At 42.6% G+C, this 24,880-nt stretch overlaps 1 protein-coding gene across 1 annotated transcript; it reads right to left on the reverse strand.

Annotated features, from left to right (window-relative positions):
* Positions 1-594: 594 nt before the first annotated feature.
* On the reverse strand, positions 595-14,249 carry slc37a4b (solute carrier family 37 member 4b). The gene is made up of 10 exons (XM_089017552.1): positions 14,111-14,249; positions 12,951-13,314; positions 8,370-8,602; positions 6,535-6,781; positions 3,025-3,177; positions 1,946-2,031; positions 1,765-1,878; positions 1,545-1,610; positions 1,335-1,473; positions 595-1,257 (listed from the first exon to the last, which is right to left on the reverse strand). The coding sequence occupies exons 2-10, from the start codon at positions 13,096-13,098 to the stop codon at positions 1,094-1,096; spliced, it is 1,350 nt and encodes a 449-aa protein (XP_088873678.1). The 5' UTR covers positions 13,099-13,314; positions 14,111-14,249; the 3' UTR covers positions 595-1,093.
* Between the last annotated feature and the right edge of the window lie 10,631 nt (positions 14,250-24,880).

Here is a 24,880-nt window from a genome sequence, read left to right on the forward strand (position 1 = left end):
AAATATCCAGGCAAATAATCTCAATTGTACAATAAAAAGCCAGACGAAATTCTATTGGTGTGTTTTAAATTATGAACATGTCATATTTATTCTTTCTCAGATCCATCAGATTAAAGCTATTTCATATTGGCACAAAGTGTTTTTTCCATTATTAATAAAAGAACCACGCGGGTGGCATTGAAAGCAGGATAAATGAAATAATGTTAAGGCTTATGGGAAAAAAACAGTATTATAATCTGTAATATAAGCAACAAAACAGCACAAAATAATTTACAATCAACTCTTTTAAACAGACATTGAACAGTTCATACATACGCTGGATCTTGCCTGACCGAATCAAAATATTTCTCATTACTGTATTTCATCATCTATGGATGAGAATGTAGAAAACTGATGAAAATTGATGACAAGGGTTGATGCTGTAAAATGTGTGCAAAGTTGTAGATTCAAGATGGTGCAGAAAAAAAGCATTTGAAACTATTCATGATTGTTAATTTTCCATTACTAACCTCAACGCCTTCATCAATTATTACTGTATATTGTTTTCAGTATACAGCTGTCATTTGGCATTATAATGGACTGTTTTTTTTAATAAATAGAATATAAAAATCCACTTTTATAGGAAGACTTTCCACATGTCTTAGAATTCCATCTTTGGTATTTCCATACATCCAAATGAACATTTTTATAGTATTGAACAGGAGCGCATGTGAGACGTTTTGTTGTAATTTAGCCAAGAGTGACCGAGACTGCAGTGATGGCTATTCCACAAGACATATATCATATCATATCCAAGCACACCTTGTTGTAATTTGCTTTGTGCGCTGTGACATGCTCAAGCACAAAAGAGGCTGCACAAAACCTGGCCCCACAGAGTCAGTAGTAGTGCAGAAATGTCACGTGAAGGAACGAAGAAGCTATGTTTGAGCCCTAATTGATGAAGCCCCACTTAAAATTCGGTAGTTCGTACTTACCCTGGGTATCTGTGACAAATTTAGATTTGGACAGTTTACTTGTCTGGGTAATAATTTGCATGAGAATTATGCACCATCTTTGATATTGAGTGATGTTGACTTTGTTGCAAGAGCATGACTCAGTCCATTTTTTCTCTTCTTCCCATCTTGGTGCGCATGTTGCGAATGAGGAAGAAGGAAACGGTGGTGACGGCCATGAAGACCTCGGCTACCCAGAAGGCCACGTCCCAGCTGTATTGTTTGGCAATAGTGCTGAAGGGAAGTCCAGCCATGAAAGCCCCCACTGTAATGAAAAACAACGTTTAATCATTAATCTATATTTTCACAGGACAGCAAGAACATCATTTTGTACCGATTTACCGTTAGCCATCAAAGCAACAATAGCGTGTGAGGTTCCACAAAAATTGGGAGGAGCACTTTCATTTGCGATAACCCCAAACAAGGCAATTGGTCCGTAAGAGGAAAATCCAAACACAGCACCAAGAAAGAGAATCCAGATCTGCAAATGGCAGGAGAAGCAATTTGTTTTCTTTGTTTTTCAGCTAATAAATCACAAAATAAAATGGTTACCTCTTTTTCTGAGACACCGATGAGCACAGAAACAGGATGGATGACTTGGATCCAAATAGGAGCCTCCTGAAGAGAATGAGTGAAAATCAGTACTGACTACATATGGAATATAACTCAATACAGAAACGTATGAAGAGCAGAGATGTTTGTTCAGGGCAGGCAGGGGAGCCAGTGCTCCCCTCTCCATTCCTTGCATGTGAAAAATCAATTAATTTTTTACCTTTGGCATCTCAGGTGTGATGGTGACCCTGAAGAGGTACATGGACACGTACATACCAGCCATCATGACAATAAGCAAGCCGTGACGAGGGTTCCCGTGTGTGCCCAGGCCAGACTAGGGATAGTCACAAAGCATGTTTTATGACAAACGGATGAAATCAAACAAGTGGCTTGCCACTTACTCGAGCTACAGCTCTGTCAGAGATTAAACCAGATGCGAGGCTTCCCATAAAGCCGCCCACTTCCAAGGCACTCATGTAGGTACTGCCTGTGTGTAAGACAGCTCAAGTTAGAACCATGAAACAAAATACAGTGAGACCTCAACTTACAAACACCTCAACTTACAAACTTTTTGTCTTACAAACGTCAAATTTATGAAAATTAAAACTTATAATAAGCACTATTTTCATAATACACACCCACCATGGCTGGCGGAGTGATCTTCGGCGGAAGCACACGACCAAACAGCACCAGAGGTTAAGTTACCAACAGTCCTTATGGAAGGTGACTCTCCTTCCATAAGCCATCAACGACCATCAAAAAGGTAAATAAAACTTTATTTTACAGCACAGTTTATTTCTTTAATTACAGTCGTCATGTAATGCGCCTCTCTTTCCAAACAGCAATTCCCTTTGACCTTCGACCTCCAACGCCATTCCATCAAGCCAAAAATGACCATCACAAATGTAGATAAAGTGACTTTATGATACAATGCAGTGTATTTTTTTCAATACAATACAATATCACATTTATTATACATAGAATAAGGTATGTTGTGTGTAGTTTTAAGGCTTATTTAGTTGAAAAGTATATTTTATAGAAACCCGGAAACGGATTATTCCCATTTTAATGGTTTCCTATGGGAAATTCTTTTTTGAGATACACACTTTTCGCCTTACACACTCTGTCTGGGAACCAATTAAGTTCGTAAGTTGAGGTCTCACTGTAAATGAATACACTAATACATGAATTACTTCATGAATAAATAAACAAATAGACAAACAGATAAACAAACAAATAAACAAACTGATAAATAAACACATATATAGATAAATAGATACATAAACAATAAACTAACAGATAAATAAATATACAACGATTTTGATAGATAAATACGAAATTCACAGACAGACTGGAGGGACCGGACGGACGGACAGACAGACTGGAGGGACTGGACGGACAGACAGACAGACGGGCGGGCGGGCGTTTAGACGGACGGCCTGAAAGGTCTTCTGAATCAAGTAAGCATAAGAATGCGTACCCATAAGAGCTGTCTGGCCTTTTTCCTGCATGAGGAAAAGCTGTCCCCAGTCAGTTGCTGCTGTTTTCACGCCGAACACCACCAAGTAGCTCAAAGATAGCACCCAAAGAAATGGGGAAAGGAGGAACTCACTCAGGGTGTTCTCACCGTTGCCTGGTGAGGAGCAAAAGTGCACATGCACACTGGGTTCACTCCCCTCACATCGAGAACAAATAAGGACTACATATTCAAGAAAAATCGGAGGACATCCCTAAAATAGCCTGAAACTGTTATAAATGAATTTTGGCAAGCTGAAAATACGTATGTCTGAGTGTCAAATGTTTTTGTAATTACAGTGTAGTGAATGGCATTGAGTCTTCAAAAACTTCAAAACTGTTTTTTCCCCCACATATTGTTTTGTGATTTTTCTTTGCCTTCAACCTGTTCTAAGAAATCTGCCACAGTGGCATGTTTACCACCGTATTCTCACCTCAACTGTATGTACAGTGGCAGACCGTCAAGGTCTGCAAAGCCTTCTCTGCTGGCATTTAATTAAACAATCACATGTCAGCCATCATTTGTTAGCTAGATTAGAAATCTGGACGCCTTCACAATCAGTTTTGCGGGCCCTGGAGCATCAAATGTGATGATTAAACTGTGGCTCTAATCCAGGGGTGTCAAAGTCATTTTTTGCCGCGGGCCACATTATAGTTATGGTTTCCTCTCGAGGGCCGTTATGAATTTGGGGAACCCATTAGAACGTTTAAATCCCTTCAAATATTACATATAGAGCACACAGCAAATTAATGAATAACTCGTTTTCAAATCTGAAGTCAAGAATAATGACTTTTATTGTGGTTGACATCCAAAAATATGAAATTTTGGCTCAGATTTTAGCAATCATCATGGAATTTAACAAGTTTGATTTGCTTTCGCGGGCCGAAAAAAATGATGTGGCAGGCCGGATTTGGCCCGCGGGCCTTGACTTTGACACCTGTGCTCTAATCAATCAGATTTAGAGTTGGCAACCCAAAAGGGGAACCAACGCCTTCTCGCAGGTGCTGGTCAATCTCAGAGTTTTTACAAACTATGATTGGCATGTCACTAGCCAATCATACTTTGTGAAAACTGCCGCTAGTCACAAGAGCATACTGGCCGGAGGTAGCACATTGTACAATTTAAAACAGATTCTTTTCTTACAGACAGTGTATTTTAGGTGTTCAATTACCTGTTTCGACATATACTTCCGCCTTCGTCAGAGTGTCACGGATGTTGTTGTGACGCGCCTTTTTCAGCAGGTGTTACTATGAGGGCGTGACCTACCTGTCAGATCTGACAGACAAGTCACGCCCCCCGCTGTCCGCTCGTCCCTCCAGGATACTGCTCCAGGTGGTAGAGAGCATGTAAGCTCCCTCATCCCTGTTGATGGTCCTTGGTTCTCGCTTCCGGATTTCAATGGCCTCCCTGATCCAGCGCTGATTGTTTGTTTTCTTCGGTGCGGATGACTCTGGCCTTCTCCCAGTCCATGATGTGATTTTCTCTTTTGCAGTGGTCTGTGATGGCTGATTTATGGTGTTCCTGTTGTGCTTGTTCTTTTATTGCTCTTGTTTGTATTGTTGCTGTCTCCTTCTCACATAGAAACACCAGCTGAAAAAGGCGCGTCACAACAACATCCGTGACACTCTGACGAAGGCGGAAGTATACGTTGAAACATGTCAGGTAATTGAGTACCTAAAATACACTGTCTGTAGGAAAATCTTCTTCTTTTCCTTTCGGCTTTTCCCGAATCAGTGTCCTCCATCTATCCCGGTTTGGTGCATCCTCTTCTCTCACACCAGCTACCTTCATGTCCTCTTTGACCACATCCATAAACCTCCTCTTCGGTCTTCCTCTCGGTCTCCTGCCTGGCAGTTCAAGACTCAGCATCCTTCTCCCGATATAGTCACTCCTCTAGTCTGCCCCGTCTCTCCTCTGGACATGTCCAAACCATCTCAGTCTGGCCTCTCTGACTTTCTCTGCAAAGCCTCTAACATGAGTTGTCCCTCTAATGTACTCATTCCTGATCCTATCCAACCTGGTCACTCCCAAAGAAAACCTCAACATCTTCAGCTCTGCTACCTCCAGCTCTGCTTCCTGTCTTTTCTTCAGTGGCACTGTCTCCAGTCCAAACATCATGGCTGGTCTGACCACGGTTTTATACACTTTTCCTTTCATCCTAGCAGAAACCCTTCTATCACACATCACACCTGACATTTTTCTCCAGCCGCTCCAGCCTGCCTGGACATGTTTCTTCACTTCTTTTCCACACTCTCCATTGCTCTGGACAGTTGACCCCAAGTACTTAAAATCCCCCACCTTCTTTTTCTATTCCCCCTGTAGCATCACGCTTGCACTTGGATCCCTCTCATTCACACACATATATTCCGTCTTGCTGCGACTGATCTTCATTCCTCTCCTTTCCAGGGCATATCTCCACATCTCTAGTTTCTCCGCCACCTGTTCCCTGTTCTCGCTACAGATCACAATGTCATCTGCAAACATCATGGTCCAAGGAGATTCTTGTCTAACATCGTCTGTCAGCCTGTCCATCACCATAGCAAACAAGAAGGGGCTCAGAGCTGACCCCTGGTGGAGTCCCACCTCCACCTTGAATTCCTCAGTCATACCGACAGACTTCCTCAGCTTCCTACTGTACTGTACTGTACTGTCTGTAGGAAAATAATCTGTTTTAAATTAGGTATCAAGTAGACAGGATGAACTTAATACAACTAGCACATTGTTTCTTTAGCAAGCTGCACAAGCAAATGCAGGATATTGTGTTGATTTAATAGCAGTTTTGTCAACCCACAATGGCTGAAGGAGGAGAAGAAATGGATTTGGATGGAGATTGACAGTCAAAGCCATTTTCAAGATGGTCTTTTCAAGAAAAGATGGACAGGTTGGACAATTATTTCCTGGCTTATGGTACCCCCTAGGGGACTTGTAGTAAATCACACCACACTTTTTTCAGTCTGGATTGATTCAAAGGTAGCATTACTGAAGGCCTAGCGATGAAATCCACGGCTCGCCCCTAATTATGTTTGGCATTATTTCCTTTTAACTGTCTGGTAACTGGGGATATAATTGCCTTCCCATTGTTCCTTGATGTGCAACTTCAGTTTATCAACAGTTCGGGGGTTTCCGTAGTTGTATTTTACCCTGAATAATGCGGCACACGATTTCAATGGGAGGCATGTCAAGACTGCTGGCAGGCCAACTTAGTTCTTGCGTTCTTTGACTTCGATGCCACACCGTTGTTACATGTGTAGAATGTAACTTGGCACTGAAAATAAAAACCTGTTGCTTGGATGGCATTTGTGCCCTTGTCCTAACCTTTCCTGACTTACATAACATCCCACTTTTACTAAAATTGGGGTTTGTGCGGTGTGATTGTTGTTGTTGTGTGTAAAGGGCAAATCATAATCATAAAATAATTTTAGATACCTACACAACGCGGTGTCCATCAATCCATATTTTTTACTTTTTACTCACATTTCATTGAACCCTTCTTAGGTGTGAGCTCAATAGCGGGCAGGCCAACATCCTTTGGCTCATTCTTCACCAACACAAGAGTCACAACTGAGAATGCAGCACAGATGACACCTGACATCGTGAGGATGGTCCTCCAGTCATAGTAGTGGAGGAGTACCGTAGCCAGGATTGGGCCCAGACTCCCTGCCAGGTTCATGCTGCAGGACAGCACGGACCACCATGTTCCAAATTGGGATGGCTCAAACCACTGAAGAAATAGATTATGGACATATATACTGTTACTGGGTTTTATTTTGTCAAGAAAAAACAAAAAGAGGTACAGTGATACCTCAGTTTACGAATTTAATTGGTTCCCAGAAAGTGCGTGTAAGGCGAAAAGTTTGTCTCCCAAACATTTATTTCCCATCAGAAACCATTAAAAATGAAAATAATCCGTTCCCAGGTCCCCATAAAACATAATTTTCTACTAAATAAGCCTTAACACTATACAAAATATACCTTATTTTATGTTTAATAAATGTGCTATCGTATTGTAATTAAAGAAATAAACTGTACATTATAATAAAGTCATTTTATTTACCTTTGTGATGGTAGTTGTCAATGGATGATGAACTTCCAGGTTGCCTCTTGATGATATCCGAGTGATGTTGCTGTGGTTTCTCGGCAATAATACCCTCACTCACAATGGCCCCTGCTAGCTGCTTTTCATTAATCCAAATCATCAGAAGTTTTTCAACCTCTTATATTGCCTGAGACCGTTGCTTAGACAACACAGAAACACCCTTAGCCACACGTAGCAATACTGGTATGCCAAGTTACACAAACGCACACCTCGTTCGTGTTACGCGATGATCTCCTTCATCTGCTCGACCGTAATTTTCATTTGTGTCCTGTTCCGCTGAAACCTAGCTTGGGGTGGGGTCTTTTTCCCATAATAGCAAAAGTATCCTTGATACCAAACCACGTATGCACTCAAGGAAAGGGGTGATGAAAACTAGTACATCAGCCTGGTGCTCTGTGTGGTTTGGTTAGTTTTCAGAAAACTAGTTTGTATGCCAAGATTATATTTTCGCAAATTTAATGTTCGTAAGGCGAAAAGTTCGTCAGCTAAAGCGTTCGTAAGCTGAAGTATTACTGTATTTCAGTCTAAGATAAATGGTCACAAGTGTTCACCTGAAAAAATGTTGTGAATTGTGAAATGGTAAATTCTGATTTGGACTCTATCAATTTTCGCAGATTTGAAAAAGAAAATAATGTTCTCACTGGCCACCGAATTTATTCACGGTTTACTAAGAGGAGCAACAGAAGCAGCCAACTTTGTGAGAAAACTCATTCCAACGGAGAGCTTTGGCAGTCCTCGAGCAAAGGTTGTACTTAAAAGATCGAAAGATCGAACCTATTTAAAGATTGGTCCTCTCAGTCAAAGAAAAACTGTTGACTGTTGTTGTTTCCTAAAGCAAGATGGACTCAGGATATTCTACTAATAGAATCTCGAGTAATCTGATCCCCTTTAACATACTGAAGACGTGCCAAAGCCTATTTATTCCCCACCTTTTGAACACGGCAAAGACATTTTACTTTCCAAGTGCATTCCAGTAGCTAACATTGTTGCCTCTATTCTTTTAAACAATGATACTTATTCATCAAGTTGTTTGTGGCTGAGACATTGCAGATTGTTGGTCATTCTTGATTTTTCTAATTCCACTCTCCCTACTGACCTTTATAACAGGCTCAGCTTACATACAGTAGTAGGTCGATAGTGTTTGGCGACAAGTAGCAGGATACAAAATCAGTGAACTTTCACACTACAAAGCATGTGCTAACACTGGAATTACCTTGCGGAGCACCTTCCCGCATGGAGGCCATCCACAACCTTGTCCCAGTCCGTTAATGAACCACAGGAGTGAGAACATTGTGATCGTAGAGGACCAGGAGAAAACCACGTTGATGCCTCCCACCACAAAGAGGCCGATGGAGAAAAGCCAGCGGGCGCTGATCCGGTCTGACAACACGCCGCTGATGAATTTACTGATGGCGTAGGCCATCGTCTGGCTGCTGGTGATCAGGCCTGGAGACACAAAGGAGGGTGATTGGTTGTTCACAAAGCGCTGAGAATGTAAAGCATCGAAAATGAATGCCTCGTACATATTCACAATATTCTGAAATGTTGCCAGTTAACTTTGGTCAACCTCTTTTGCGCATTCGTGTTTTTGGAATGCGGCAGGAAACCGGAGTACCCGGACATAACCCACACAGGCACGGAGAGAACATGCAAACTCCACACAGGAAAGCCGGACCAGGGATCAAACCTATGCATTGCAAAGTTGACGCGTTGGCCATTCGGAAACCGTATTTCAGGAATACAGTCATCCCTCGTTGTTCGCGGTTAATGGGGACCAGGACCACACGTAATAGACGAAAATCCGTGGAGTAATATAATAATAACCCACATGACTGGACAGGGGGAGGTGGCGGGTGGGGTGAGAAGATGCACAGCCAATCCACATGGCTGTAAACCATGAGATATCATGTTGTCATTGCGTGACGTCAGCCCTGGAAACCAATCAAGCTACAGCCATGTACAAAAACCTATGAGTCTTTTGAGATTTTTTTTATTCTGAACGTTTTTTTTCCCTGAATAAAAAATCCGCTATGCACAGAAAACGCGATGAGTGAACCGCGAAGTAGCTAGGGATCCCTGTACTGAAAAATATCTAATCTAACCCTCCAGCCCCCAACACCGCAGTTGTCACTCCAATCCTGAAAAAAACCTGACTCAGGTGCCAATGATTTCAATAACTAGGCCCAATTTCTCACCTTTCATCTCTTAACTTCTTGAAAAAATTGTTGCGTCATAGCTTCACTCTCATGTCCACTCACAATAATTTGTATGAACAATTCCGGTCTGGCTTCCGTCCCCGCCATAGTACAGAATCAGCCCTCATAGAAATCACTAACGATCTTCTCATGGCAGCAGACACCGGTTTACTCTCCATTGTCATCCCCCTCGACCTGACCGCAGCTTTTGACACCATTTCTCACCCCATCCTGCTCAACAGACTTTCCACTATAGGCAACGCTCACACTCCCCTATGCTGGTTCCACTCCTATCTCACTGGCTTCTCTCAGTTCATTCAAATCACAGTCCTACCCCGTCTCCTCTGGTATCCCCCAGGGCTCTGTCATGGGACCTCTTCTCTTGATTATCTACCTTCTTCCCCTTGGCAATATTTTCCATAATGTTGGCATACACTTTCACTGCTTCACAGATAAGACCCTCCTCTACCTCTCCAGCAAACCCAACGCCTCTCTTCCACCTTCATCCCTTTCAGACTGCCTCTAAGAAATTAAATCCTGGTTTTCCCATAACTTCCTCAAACTTAATAGCAAAAAAAAACCAACTTATACTCGTCGGTACATAATTCACCTTACACACAGCCAGCAGTTTTTCCCTCACTATTGATAGTTCCACTGTGTCCCACGCCCTTCAGGTCAAGGATGTAATCCTCGATAGGTCACTATCTTTCCACTCCCAGATAAATAACATAACCAATATCCATCGTCTCCGTCCCTCTCTCACCCCTCACGTGGTGTGAGGGGTATCATTGTCCACAGTCTCATCACCTACCGTATCAATTACTGAAACTCACTTCTTTTCGGTGTCCATCAAAAATGTCTCCATAAATTCTAATTAGTCCAGAATTCCTCAGCCCGGATGATCACAAAAATCCCCTTCTCTCATCACATTACTCCCGTCCTCTGGCAGCTCCACTGGGTCCCTGTCAAACTCGGAATCAAATTCACAATACTTATATAGACAGTGACACCTTGGCTTATGAATTTAATAGGTTCCCAGAAAGTGTGTGCAAGGCGAAAACTGTGAATTCTAAACATTAATTTCCCATAGGAAGCCATTAAAATGAGAATAATCCGTTCCCAGGTCCCCAGAAAACTTAATTTTCAAGTAAATAAGCCTTAAAGGACAACCGACGTCTCCGGACAAGTTGTGTCCATAATTTGTAAAATGGCTTCAAATGACTTCGACTGAGCGTATTTTAATAAGATTGCACCGCATATAGCTATATTTTACGCCCTGAATATTCAGGAATTCTTGTTTTTGATTTGGTGACGAGTCCGTACGTGACGTCACTAGAGGACCGCCCATTAACCGAAAAAAGACACATTGTAGCAGTCCTTCCATCACGTCAATGTATTTTGCTGTACATGTTTGGTCTGAGAACCGTGTTGCACCCAAAAGAAGAACAGGGCATCCAAGCTCCATATAAGGAATTTCTCAGCCTGTGGAAACGGAGGTGGCCACTGGAGGTCGCCATTTTGTGCCCCTTTTTTTGGGTGAGAGATTTTCCCCCAATGTTGCCTCAAAATGGCACATATAATTCTTTAATCGGTTGCAAACATGTATGCTTTCCTCTTCAGAACTATTTAAATCATATTCATAACTGGATGTGTAACAAGAAACCATATTCTCTGAATCTGAAGCCATTGATTGGATTCTCCAGCAATGCAAGACGTCTTGGCGTGACGTCACGAACTGGGGGCGGGACTTTCTGAAAATGCCCAATTCGCAGCTCAATTTTTTGCAGATTTTGGACACTTTAAATCATTTTTATTGGTGTTTTGCATTTGAATAAAAATATCATACTGATGTCAGTTAAAAAACAAAAAAGTGACGTCGGTTGTCCTTTAAAAGTACACACAATATACCTTATTTTATGTATAATAAATGTGCTATGGTATTGTAATTAAATAAATAAACTGTACTATATAATAAAGTCATTTTCTTTACCTTTGTGATGGTCGTTGATGGCTTGATGTAATGGATAGTTTTTTGCATAAAGTGTCTCAAGCAGCTCTGGGTTGTACCACTTATAAGTTGTGATATTGCAACAGCAACAGATGCAGGCAGACACACTAGAAACTTCATTAATAGATGGTTCCCTTGCTTGTATGTTCTCTCCAAATTGTACAGATGAGGGTTATTTGTGGAGCCTGATTGATGAGATATTTTAACTTTGCAGTCTACTCTCTGCCTTTGAACTATCAATAACGTTGAAACGAGTCCAAATTTCATTTTTGTGTTTTCTATCCATTTTCTCACCATTTCACTTTTTTAACTTTTGTTTCTTTTTGTTTTAAGCTCTGTCATCTCCCTTTTGTGTGTGTGTGTGTTTCTGTAACCCCGCTCACTGCTGCATGTGTCCTGCTGCATGTGTCCCCTCCCTCCTCTACCACGGATCTTGACCAATCACATGCGGCTTTAACCGAAGACTGGGGCCGGGGAATAGAGGAAAAAAAGCCGGCTGCCACTTCAGGAGCTCCAAGAACCGGGTCGTTCGTAGCTAAAGCATTCGTAAAACAAGGTATTAATGTACAAGTAAAGGCATCCAGAAACCTTGCCCCCTATCTGTCTGACCTTCACATTTACATTCCCTTTTGGTCCCTCAGATCCTCATGCGCCCTCCACCTCTGTTTCCCCTGCCCATCTCAGCACGATGGGAGAGAGCGCTTTCAGCCGCCCTGCTCCCCAACTTTGGAACTCACTTACACCCAACAGCCGAAATATTGACTGTCTTCCCACTTTCAAATCTCACCTCAAAACCCATCTACATGTTTAAAATTGCATTCACGGTTTAGTTTAATCATGTCTTTTATTATTTTGTATTCTATCTATGGTTTTATTGTGCATATGTTTATGGCTCCACTGTTCATTTTGATTGTAAAGTGTCCTTGGTTACTTTGAAAGGCACTTGTAAAAGACATGGATTATTGTTATTATTAATATTATTATAAAGTCTATATATTAAATGAGAGATATACTGAAATGTAAAAGATAGACCAATACGTCTTTATTTTACGGCTAATACAGATGTTGATTTATAGTGGAGACAAAGCGATACCAATTATTAATATTCAAGGAGGCTGATAACCAATATTTTGATTCAATTCAGTGTTGGCATCATTGTCGCCTTGTTGTCTTGTAATGTGAGTTCCCTCAATCATTGATCTTATTCTTTACATTGCCCTGATGGGTTTAGCTCACGGGATGTTTTTCATATTTGTCAACTGTGGACTCGTGAAATAAATATAAATTTCAGTTGACCCGATAGGGTTTTTTCAGATACTCACAATTAGCCTTTGTGGAGGTTATGAACAATATTTGGAGCCAATATTCATTTTCAAGAAAAGAGAAGCTTTACCAAGATGCCTTTAAGCTTATGGTTAATGAAGTTACCTGCTTATGAAAAAAAAATGTTCCCTGACCATAAAGCAATTTTAAATCGCCTTCTTAATGGCCGTTAGATTACAACCAATGCTGATATTTGACAAAATATTCAATATCCATTCCAACAATTGGTCCGGTCGATGGTCAATCTATCCCTACAAAAAATTCTTACCTAAGTCATATTTGTCCAGTTTAATTTCATCCATCACTGAGGGCATGACGAAGGAGAATGTCTTTCTGTTGAAGAAATATAGCATGTAGCCAAAGAACATGGAGAAGAAGATGGTCGAACGATAGTAGCTGTAACTTGTTGCCCTCATGGTTCCACTGGATCAAAATAATTGTGTTAAAAAATTATTGGCTATGGGTCCTGTAGCATTTAGCCAGTCAGTCAGCGAAAGCAGTTGGAAGTGGGCATCATTCGTTGGTGGTTTGTAGTGGGCACTGTCCTAAAAATCCCCAGCAGAAGGTTCAGGCAGGATTGAGGCCGCTTCTTTTGGAGAGTGGACAAAAGGGCCGGGCAACCTTACAGCAGCCTGAAAATTAAAATAAATTAACAAAATGTTTTACACTAACTGAATTACACTCGTTTTAATGAGAAATGAGTTTGGGTTCCAAACAGATGTTGTTGGCTTTGTGTTCTACCAGTCATGTGTGAAATTAAACAACTCCAAAAATAGTCCTTTGAGCAAGAAAGTAAGTTATGGCATGATGATCAAAAACAAAAGGTAAGCAGAGCTGCAGTGCTACAAGAGATTAGTATTAGCTGACAATGTTACCTGTGAGAGCTTCTGTTAACCAGCACCCATCCTCATATAATTTGGACAAGTCATGTCGTCATGGTAACAAAAGCCAATTCTACATTTGAGAGGGAGAACGGACTCCACAAAGTTTTCTGTTCGATATTTCGGTAGTTCGATCGAGTCGGGTTACTTCCACCATGCGTGACACCATTCAACCCCCTGGCGACAAAAATGTCACACAGCTGACTGGGTAACTGTTTCGGCGAAAGCACATTTAGAAAGATTAAACACCAAATTTCGCGTACACTTTTCCAATGCAGTAAAATTTTGAAAGAGAGCATGTTGTGGTCGTTTTTATTGCTGCATGTACAACGTGTAAATTTTAAATATCTTTAGTGTGCAACACAAAAATACGATCCTGTGTTATGCACGTGGATGCATCTTCAGCAATCTGCATTCTTGTAAAAGTGTGCACCAAATCTAAAATACGAACATTCACCGTATAAGGATTTAAGTAATTCGGATGAGCTACACGGTGCCGAAAGATCTGAAGGAGTGTTTTACGATAAAAAAACGGAATCGAAGATACCTTTAATCAAACGCTGGCATGAAGTACATTGAGGATGCAGCCTGCCATCAACTCACTTGAATTGGTCGACGAATGAGCAACTCCGAGAGGCTGGTGACCTCGTCGCGTTCGTGTTACTACGGTTAAAAAGACAGCAGCGTCCGCCACGAAATGCTTCCCTGCTGGAGCTCGCACGAATCGTTAAAGCGGTAGCGCCCAGTTTCTACCAAACAACATCGCAGCGCGCATACGCATTTATAAACACCCGCATATGTAAACCACGCATACGAATAATCGGTATATGTGTATTTTATGAGAAGCAAAGTCACTCAAAATGATATTAATGTATCAGCAATTGTCATCATCGAAAAAGTCCGGCCACTTCTATGGAAGGAAACCAGAGCGAAAGTAATTCATTCTGCTCTCTTATTTTATCTTTCATGTTTGATGAGGTTGTGGTGCAGTTATTGACTACATTTAACAACAGATCAGAGTATTTTTTCTTAAAAGTACATATATGATATGATATCATTATTGCAAGGTGGTGGTGAAAAGAGGCAGGAGGGAGGAACAGGGTGTCACGTTTTGCGAGGTGGTGATGGCGGGTGCGGATCCCAAAAAGCAGGCAGGAGGGAGCAGGAGTATGTTTGACAAATTGTATTAAAATAAAGGTCAACAGGAACAAAATGTAAAACATCAAAATCAACTGAACAGGAAAAAATACAAAGTATCAAAAGAAAACCAAGTGTAAAAGTCCGCCAAGTTTAAGCAAACACATGCACAGCATGCAACAAACATGCAGCTAACAATGAACCGACACCGGATGGTCGTGCCGGGTGTCCTTTTAAGTGTCAGTGATTAAACCGACCAGCACCTGCGAGGCTGCAGGCAGGGCTGACGTCGCAACCAGTTGGTCGCCAATCTGATCAGGACGACCAGCACCTGTGCAGGTGCAGGCGGGGCCGACAGCGCCCCCCGTTGGTCGCCAACCAGATCATGACACAGGGTATATTTGACAAATTGTATTAAAGTTGACAGGAACTGAACCTCAAACAACAAAGTCCTCAGAACAAAAAAAAGGTCCAAAGTAGCCGTCACGGTTTGCAAGGTGGTGATGACGGGTGCGGATCCCAAAAAGCAGGCAGGAGGGAGCAGGAGGTTGTTTGACAAATTGTATTAAAATAAAGGTCAGCAGGAACAAAATGTAAAACATCAAAATCAATTGAACAGAAAAAATACAAAGTATCAAAAGAAGACTAAAAGTAAAAGTCCGCCAAGGTTAAACAAACACGTACACGATGCATGCTGCAACCAAGCAGCAAACAAACAATGAACCGGCCCGGATGGTCGTGCCGGGTGTCCTTTTAAGTGTCATTGATTATAACGACCAGCACCTGCGAGGCTGCCGGCAGGGCTGACGTCGCTAAACCGCTGGTCGCCAATCTGATCGGGACGACCAGCACCTGTGCAGGTGCAGGCGGGGCCGACAGCGCCCCCCGTTGGTCGCCAACCAGATCATGACAGTAGCAAACAAAACCATGATTAAAATGTAACAAGATGAAACAACGCTAAAAGGGTGAAACTAACAGTGACCTGACACTGAATGGTCGTGCCTCCGGTCCTTTTAACTGCCACTGATTTTGGTGTTGGTCGCAAACTGAAACGTGACAAATGAATTGGAGAATATTTTCTGGAATAACAAATAGGCCTTGCACAAAACACTATACAGAACTATTCACCTGTGTTATATAAAGTTGTTTAAAAGTAGTCAATGTGATTCCCACATATTAATGTAGCGCATAAAAGTATTTCTTTCCTCTGGCCCTCTTTATGACCCAATTACATCTCAAATGCAATAGACACACATAATTTTTTAGGAGTTTCTGAAACGACTTCATTTTGTATTTTTTGTTTCTTTTTTGTTCTATAACTGACACCTTTCAAACAATACTAATCTTATTTATCAACTGAGGTCATGTCAGTAAACAGTCAACTCCTCTTGAATGTGGCTTCAAGCTGCAAGAAAATAGAAAGAGAAATACCGGTTTTTCTTTTTTTTTAACTGTAGTCTATTACTGTATTCAGCTGATATCAGCTGTTATAAATGTTCTATTGTTGTTAGGTGTGCTATTATAATGAATAAAACGTGGATAGAGTATCCCAAACGTTTGGATACAGACTCACAAACAACTACAATTGCTACACAATTCAAATTTCCTTCCCTGCTTTACAAGCATAAATAAATTCAAGACTTTCACCTACTAGGTGGCTAAGACTGGAGCTCCTTTCTTTGTTGAGGTGTTGAAGAATCAAGGAAACACTCAACATACACTGGTAAATCCTTCCACTCCCACTTTTCTGGGAATGCCTAGGGATCCCCCGGGAAATGTTTGATGAAGTGGCTAGGGAGACATATGTCTGAGATTCCTTGCTGAGATTCCTTACTGAACCTGATAAATGCATGGATGGCGAGAGAGAATATGACATCATATACAGTAAAGTCTCTGTCACGGTTTTGCGAGGTGGTGATGGCGGGTTCGGATCCCAAAAAGCAGGCAGGAGGGAGCAGGAGGTTGTTTGACAAATTGTATTAAAATAAAGTCAGCAGGAACAAAATGTAAAACATCAAAATGATCTGAATGGAAAAAATACAAAGTAGCAACAGAAAACCAAGTGTAAAAGTCCGCCAAGGTTAAACAAACACGTACACAATGCATCCTGCAACCAAGCAGCAAACAAACAATGAATCGGCACCGGATGATCGTGCCAGGTGTCCTTTTAAGTGTTATTGATTATAACGACCAGCACCTGCGAGGCTGCCGGCAGGGCTGACGTCGCTAACCGCTGGTCGCCAATCTGATCGGGACGACCAGCACCTGTGCAGGTGCAGGCGGGGCCGACAGCGCCCCCCGTTGGTCGCCAACCAGATCATGACAGTACCCCCCCTTCAAGGGGCTGCTTCCAGAAGTCCCAACAGTCTCCCAAAAAGGTCCACTCGCCAGGGAACGGTCGGTGGAGAGGGCAACCGCTGCCTCTCCAGCATACGACGGGCGGCGGCCTGATGGGAACGGGACTCGGCCTGGGGTGGACGAAGACGCGGCACGGATCGTCGTGGGCGTGAGTGCGATCCCTCTCGCACGTTCACGCGACGGCGCATGGCTCTGCGTGGACGTCGAACTGCCAGGCGCAGAATGGCACCCCGTACGGCCGTATGGGACCAGGTCTCGGCCGGACGCCGACGTGGGCGTGAACTGCCCGGCTCCGGGGGAACGAGACCAGTCCAGAGCCGCTCCGGGATCCAGCGGTGAGTGGGGTCTCGGACTGACATTGACTCGGACGTTGCACGGCTCGTCGTGGATGAGACTCAATTCGTCATGCACGACGACAGCGTGGCTGGACGTGGGCGTGCAATGCCAGTCACCCAGGGTCACCCTGGACGGCCACCTGGAAGGAGGTCTCGGCCGGACGTTTACGTGGACGTTGCGGCTCGTCGAGTGACGCGATTCAAACGCGACGAGGCTTTCGCTAACGTGGACGTAGCATTGCCAGGCACAGGGTGGAAATGAGACGGGTCCGATGTACCTGCGGGATCCGATGGTTGGCCGATTCATTCTGTCACGTTTTTGCGAGGTGGTGATGGCGGGTTCGGATCCCAAAAAGCAGGCAGGAGGGAGCAGGAGGTTGTTTGACAAATTGTATTAAAATAAAGTCAGCAGGAACAAAATGTAAAACATCAAAATGATCTGAATGGAAAAAATACAAAGTAGCAACAGAAAACCAAGTGTAAAAGTCCGCCAAGGTTAAACAAACACGTACACAATGCATCCTGCAACCAAGCAGCAAACAAACAATGAATCGGCACCGGATGATCGTGCCAGGTGTCCTTTTAAGTGTTATTGATTATAACGACCAGCACCTGCGAGGCTGCCGGCAGGGCTGACGTCGCTAACCGCTGGTCGCCAATCTGATCGGGACGACCAGCACCTGTGCAGGTGCAGGCGGGGCCGACAGCGCCCCCCGTTGGTCGCCAACCAGATCATGACAGTCTCGTTATATCGATATTCAAGGGAGTCCGAAAAAATATCGATATAACCGGGACTATCGATATATCCGACCCTGTTTGCATGTAATTTTCTCCGTGCGTGCATAGAAATAGTATCGATATAACCGGGACTATCGATATATCCGATATCGATATAACGAGACTTTACTGTAATTATGATATGTTCACTGACAAAGGTCTTTGGATGAGGAGCGAAACGTCCGAGCCATTCAGATAACTGCTGAAGAAACCTTTTCATCGATCTGATATGTTCGTAATTGAGTAATAAACAATATTTTTTAAAAAGCAGACATTCTTGTGAAATTGTCTAAATATATCTAGTTTATGATAAATTGCACACTAAAGCTGAAGAGAACAAAATGCCACCATTGGAGTGGAGTCTTGTGATTTTATTGGTTTGGAAACTCTGCAAAAAGTATTTTTACAAGAATGTTACTCTTTGTGCGCACCTCCCCTCAATGATACAGCTCATGTTTACAACAAAACCACAGACGTTTTTCTGAGGCACATGCTTTTCATCTGAAAGAAATTATACTGAAGGAACAGATTTTGTCCTTTAAAAAGAAAGTAAATCACAACTGCACGGTGATCGACTGATCGTTAGCATGTCTGCCTCACATTACACAGGTCATAAGTTCAATTCTGGTTCTTGGCCTTTCTATGTAGTGTTTGCATGTGGTCCCCATGTGCGTGTGAGCTTTACTGAAGTTTCCTCTGACAATCGAAAAACATGCACAGTATGTTAAGTATTCTTCTTTTCCTTTCGGCTTTTCCCTTCAAGAGGTCGCCACAGCGAATCAGTAACCTCCATCTTCAGAGGTAAGATACACATGTTTGTTTTGGCCAAGCTTTTACGTCGGATGCCGTTCCTGACACAACCCTCTGTATTTATCCGGGCTTGGGACCGGCACAAGAAGACTTATGTCCCTTTGTGGCTACAGAACAAGCAACTAGCTCAGTAAAAGGCTCCCAAACACAAAATGGTCATCAGCACAGCAACAATCAAAAAAGTTAAACTATACTCACCATTTGATGACAATGCTCTGATCTTACCATTAAAAATGAGGCCCAAAAATGTTTAAATATTTTTTTTTTATCAACCAAGTGAGTCATCAATATGTCCGCTGTTCCTGTTGGATCACATGACGATGACATCCAACCAAGTGAACACTATAATGTACCTAAGTGTGATTGGAGTGTGAACGTATGTTGTTCGTTTGTGTTTTCCATGTACTTGGCAAAAAGACAGCTGGGATAGGGTCCAGCTTGCCTGCAATGCATCGGTGGGAACTCATTTGAGTTTCTTGCATCCTTGTATAAATCACAACTTTATAGAGAATCAGAGGCATCATGTTATCCTGTTTGTTTACTGTAATATGTGACACTGACATATTTCTTTAAATTCTCTACTTTTATTAATACAAATGTTTTAAATTTTATTGATTGTAAAGATTTTATTGATTGTAAAGTGTCCTTGGTTACTTTGAAAGGCACTTGTAAAATACATGGACATAGAAGAATCATGAAACACTGGACGTGATGTTATTCTGTCCATTTGTGCCAATGGATGGTCCTCACATGAGATTAGCCTTGATGTTGAGAGTGGTGTGGGAGCTGTGCCTCAGGGATGGGAGGTTGTGAATTTGGGACATCGTAGATGACACACATCGTCTGTAGTGTGCCATCGTCAGTAGTGAGAGAGCTATAGAGAGAGATGTAAAGATAGATAGAGAAAGAAAGACAGATAGAGAGAGAGATAGAGAGAGGTAGAGAGAGAGAGGGTACAGGTAGAGATAGAGGTAGAGAGATAGAGAGATCGAGAGGTAGGTAGAGATAGAGCGAGATAGAGAGAGAGAGAGAAATAGAAATAGAGATAGAGATAGAGACAAAGAGATAAAGAGAGAGAGAGAGATTTAGAGGTAGAGGTAGAGATAGAGAGAGGTAGAGAAATAGAGAGGGTAGAGGTAGAGGAAGAGGTAGAGATAGAGAGAGATAGCGAGATAGATTTAGAGATAGAGAAAGAGAGAGATAGAGATAGAAAGAGAGAGATAGAGATAAAGAGAGAGAGATAAAGAGAGAGAGATAGAGATATAAATAGAGATAGAGATAGAGAGAGAGATACAGAGATAGAGAGAGATAGAGATTTAGCGGTAGAGATAGAGAGAGGTAGAGATAGAGAGGGTAGAGGTAGAGATAGAGAGATAGATTTAGAGATAGAGAGAAAGAGAGAGATAGAGAAACAGAGAGAGAGAGAGAGAGAGAGAGAGAGAGAGAGAGAGAGAGAGAGAGAGAGAGAGAGAGAGAGAGAGAGAGAGAGAGAGAGAGTCAGACAGATAGACTAGATAGACAGATAGGCTAGATCAGGCATGGGCAAACTACGGCCCGCGGGCCACATACGGCCCGTTAGGCTTTTTAATCCGGCCTGCCGAACCTGCCCAAATTATAGCAAAAACAGCGTCTGAAACTCATGACAAAAAGTCAGCGGACAACAGGGCAGATAACTGAAAAGTTGCCTGCCCCATCTTTCACAACCTGAAGCACAATGAGACAACTAATCACATTAAAAAACATTGTCACAATGTATAACGTTTTCTTTTAAATCAAGAATGTACCTACTACAAATGCTACCTTGCATAATTTACGGTAAATGTGCATGGCTAGATTTTGCTGCAGTAGTCGATTGTCATTGTGGCGCACAATGCAACGTTTGGATTGCTTCCTACGAGCCACTCAGCCCCATGAGTCTCACGTACACTTTACAGTCACAGTTTAATGTAAATTTACGTTTTGTAGCGTCATATATGTTGTTAGCTTCTTTTGAATCTTTCTTCTGGGCTGAGGATCTGTGCATCTATTTCGGAAAATTATATGCAATTGGACGACTTTATAACGCTTGCGAAAGTCCGGAAGAAAGAAGCAGGCTTCTGATTGGCTGCCGTGCCGAGTATGCAAATTTCACTGTAGGTTGCCTATGTCTGTGTGCTCGGCGACGGTACACGTGTATTGTTTGCGCGTGAAGGCGAGGGCGTCAGTGAGGAGTTTGTTGAGCGCGCGGTCAGGACAAACCATCTATGATTTGACGGAATTTAACACAAGTAGGCATTATTGAGCTTGAATATTTCGTTGTGGAATAATATGTTTTGAATGTTGAAAGTGATTCCATTTTTCAATAAATGTTGATTTCTTTAACTTTGCCCCTCCAATGAAAACTTATTAAAAACAGACGCAATCTTGATGAATCACAGTGCATATGTTATTTTAATCTATTTCCATTTCCTCCTCCAAGTATCTGCGAAATAGTATGTAAACGCCATATTCCTTGAGACAAATTTATTAACTGATCAGGGATATTTTTCACATTTGAAAGACAGTTAAAAAATTGGGTCTTACTGTGCTATGAGGTTTGTACACACTACATTTAAAGGACAACCGGCACCATTTTTTCGTGTTTCCCACTGACATTATAAAAACGTTTTATAGTGTCTATAATACCCAAAACAGGCAGGCTGATTTTTTTAGTTAAATGAAAAACACCAATAAAAATGACTTCAAAATGAATCTGGAAATGGCCAGTTTCAGAAGGTCCCACCCCCTTTGTTCGTGACGTCACGCCATGACGTCTTGCCTTGCTCGAGAATCAAAACAATGGCTTCAGATTCGGAGATGTTTTCTTGTTACTCATCCAGTTATGAATATGATTCAAATAGTTCTGAAGAGGAAAGCATAAATGTTTGCAATTGATTCAAGGAGTCCTCCCATATCAATTCGAGCCGCCAATGACAGCAATGTAGCACCCAGAAAATGCAGAAGATTGCGCCCAAGCTCCGTTGGAAATGGGCTGATTTTGTCAGCTGGGAATTTGTGTCAGCGAATATCAAATAGTTGTCTTGGTGCAACACACAATGATTCACCATGGCGTTATTTATGTGTTGTGTTTTCCTTCTAATTTCGCCATCAACACGAAGTTTTCAGACCAAACAAAGTACCCAAAATGCATTGTGTGTCGCTTTCTCGGTCAGGGGCGGTCCAAACGTGACGTCACATGGGGATCGTCATCAACTCGAAAACAAGACTTAGTGAATATTCAGCGCAAGTCTTAGAACGTAAATTATAGCTATATGCTGTGGAATCTTTGTAAAATACGCTCAGTCAAAGTCATTTGAAGTGATTTTATAAATTATGGACATAACTTGTCGGAAGGCGTCGGTTGTCCTTTAATGCTTTAGGCTTAGTATTTCCGGCCCAAACACTCCCTCTAAATGCTCCTGGCCCGGCCCCTCTGTCAAATTTTAGAACCCAATGCGGCCCGCGAGTCAAAAAGTTTGCCCACCCCTGGGCTAGATAGACAAGATAGACAGATAGACTGGATAGACAGATAGAAAGTTAGATAGAAATAGATAGATAGATAGATAGATAGATAGATAGATAGATAGATAGATAGATAGATAGATAGATAGATAGATAGATAGATAGATAGATAGAGAAGGAGCGAGAGAGGGAAAGAGAGAGAGAAAGAGAGAGCGAGAGAGAGAAAGAGAGAGCGAGAAAGAGAGAGAGAGGGAGAGAAAGATAGATAGATAGATAGATAGATAGATAGATAGATAGATAGATAGATAGATAGATAGATAGATAGATAGATAGATAGATAGAGAGAGATAGAGATAGATAGAGAGAGAGAGATAGAGATAGAGAGAGAGGGATAGATAGAGAGAGGGAGAGAGAGAGAGCTATATATATATATATATATATATATATATATATATATATATATATATATATATATATAGAGAGAGAGAGAGAGAGAGAGAGAGAGAGAGAGAGAGAGAGAGAGAATTAGAGAGATAGAGATAGAGAGATAGGGGAGAGAGAGAGAAGAGAATCATCATAGATAGATAAATAGATAGATAGAGAGATAGATAGATAGATAGATAGATAGATAGATAGATAGATAGATAGATAGATAGATAGATAGATAGATAGATAGATAGAGAGGGAGATAGAGAGAGAGATAGAGATAGATATAGAGAGAGAGAGAGGGAGAGAGAGAGAGAGAGCTAGAGAGAGAGAGATAGAGAGAGAGAGATAGAGAGAGAGAGAGAGATAGAGATATAGAGAGAGATAGAGATAGAGAGAGATATAGAGAGATAGTGGGAGAGAGAGAGAGAGAGAGAGAGAGAGAGAGAGAGAGAGAGAGAGAGAGAGAGAGAGAGAAGAGAATCATGAACCACTGGACGTGATGTTGGAGCTGTGCCTCAGGGATGGGAGGTTTTGAATTTGGGACACATCGTCAGTAGTGTGCCAAAGAATAATTGGGTGTTTCGGCCTTTTAATCACTAGACACCCTCATCGATGGTGGCCAGCGACAGGTTGATCACGCCTGTGCTTGTGTCCCATGCCCAATCAAATGTTCAGAAGCTGGTAGGGGGGGTCTTAGGTTGCTGACCTATGAGCCCAACAAGGGTCCTTCCTCTTTATCCGGAGCCAGTGGCTGCTTCTTTCTGCCGCTTCAGAGAGTGACTTAACTGTGTGCCGCAGAGCCTGTCCACGGATACCCAGGTCTTTTAGCAGCCTGATGGTGGAGGAAGCCACAAACCCTCTGCATCCAACTTCAATTGGATATACTTTGGTTTTCCATGCCCGCTGTTGCGCCTCCACTGCGAGTTCTGTGTAGCGCAGCTTCTTGCGCTCATAGGCTTCTTCAACAGAGTTTTCCCACAGGACTGTGAGTTCTGCGATGTAGACAGCCTTGAGTGACGAGGACCAGAGCACCAAGTCTGGTCTGAGGGTGGTGACTGCAATCTCCGCTGGGAAAACCAATTGCTGGCCAATGTCAACCCGCATCTCCCAATCGCGGGCCCCGGATAGCTGTCCAACTTCTGGTTTAGCAGTAGGATGGTTGGGCTTTTCCTGTCCCTCTCGGATGAAGGTCAATGGTGCTGTGCTGGACGTGGTGGCTCGCGTTGGCAAGGAGTTGATGGTATTCCTCTTGCTCTCAAGGACAACTGCCAAACTCTTTAGGACCTGGTTGTGCCTCCAGGTGTAGCGGCCTTGTGTGAGGCTGGTCTTACAACCGGTCAGGATGTGTTTGAGAGTTCCTGGCGTTCGACAGAGGTCACAGGTTGGATCTTCGCCATACCATTGGTGAAGGTTTCTTGGAGATGGGAGCACGTCATTGCTAGCTCTGATGATGAAGCTGATGTTGCTTGCCTCCATTTCCCAGAGATCCTTCCAGCTGAGCCTTCTCTTCTCCAGGCCTTCCCACCTCATCCATTGTCCCTGCTTGGCAAGAGAGACAGCCCGTGCAGTTCTTTCAGCTTCCTCTTGGCGGCGCACCTCTGCTATCACCATTTTCCTTCTTTCCGATATTGAAGCCTTACGCCAAGAAGGTTTGTTTGTAAGGCCAAACCCCCCTCTTCCGAGCTGAACGTGTCCCACAATGTCGCTGTGCCTTAGAGCTGCTGTGGCCTGCTGCACTGCAATGGATGGCGTCCATTTCCGTCCCGTTGATAGGGGGGGTGCAGCTTGACTGATCTTCTGGTCTCTGGAGTCTGGTAGGGTCATCTGAAGTCTCACTTTAGCGCACTTGTACTCTTCGGTGAGGCTTGTGATTGGAAGCTCAAGGACCCCTTTGCCATAAAGGCCGATGTTAGACAGACAGCGTGGAACACCAAGCCAGCGTTTCACGTATCTAGTGATGGTTCGCTCCATCTTCTCCACAGTTGAGTGTG

Source organism: Hippocampus bargibanti, linkage group LG16 (assembly GCF_051943395.1).
Source record: "Hippocampus bargibanti isolate YZ-2025 linkage group LG16, ASM5194339v1, whole genome shotgun sequence".
NCBI lineage: Eukaryota > Metazoa > Chordata > Actinopteri > Syngnathiformes > Syngnathidae > Hippocampus > Hippocampus bargibanti.

What these genes read in the sequence shown, in the direction of transcription:
- slc37a4b (XM_089017552.1), bottom strand. Translation starts at nt 13,098, where the DNA reads ATGAGGGCAACAAGTTACAGCTACTATCGTTCGACCATCTTCTTCTCC. An exon ending in GCGGGAAGGTGCTCCGCAAG is followed by an intron (nt 6,782 to 8,369) that starts GTAATTCCAGTG and finishes CTATTTCTTCAG; the next exon opens with TGGTTTGAGCCATCCCAATT. An exon ending in CTGACAGAGCTGTAGCTCGA is followed by an intron (nt 1,879 to 1,945) that starts GTAAGTGGCAAG and finishes GACTATCCCTAG; the next exon opens with TCTGGCCTGGGCACACACGG.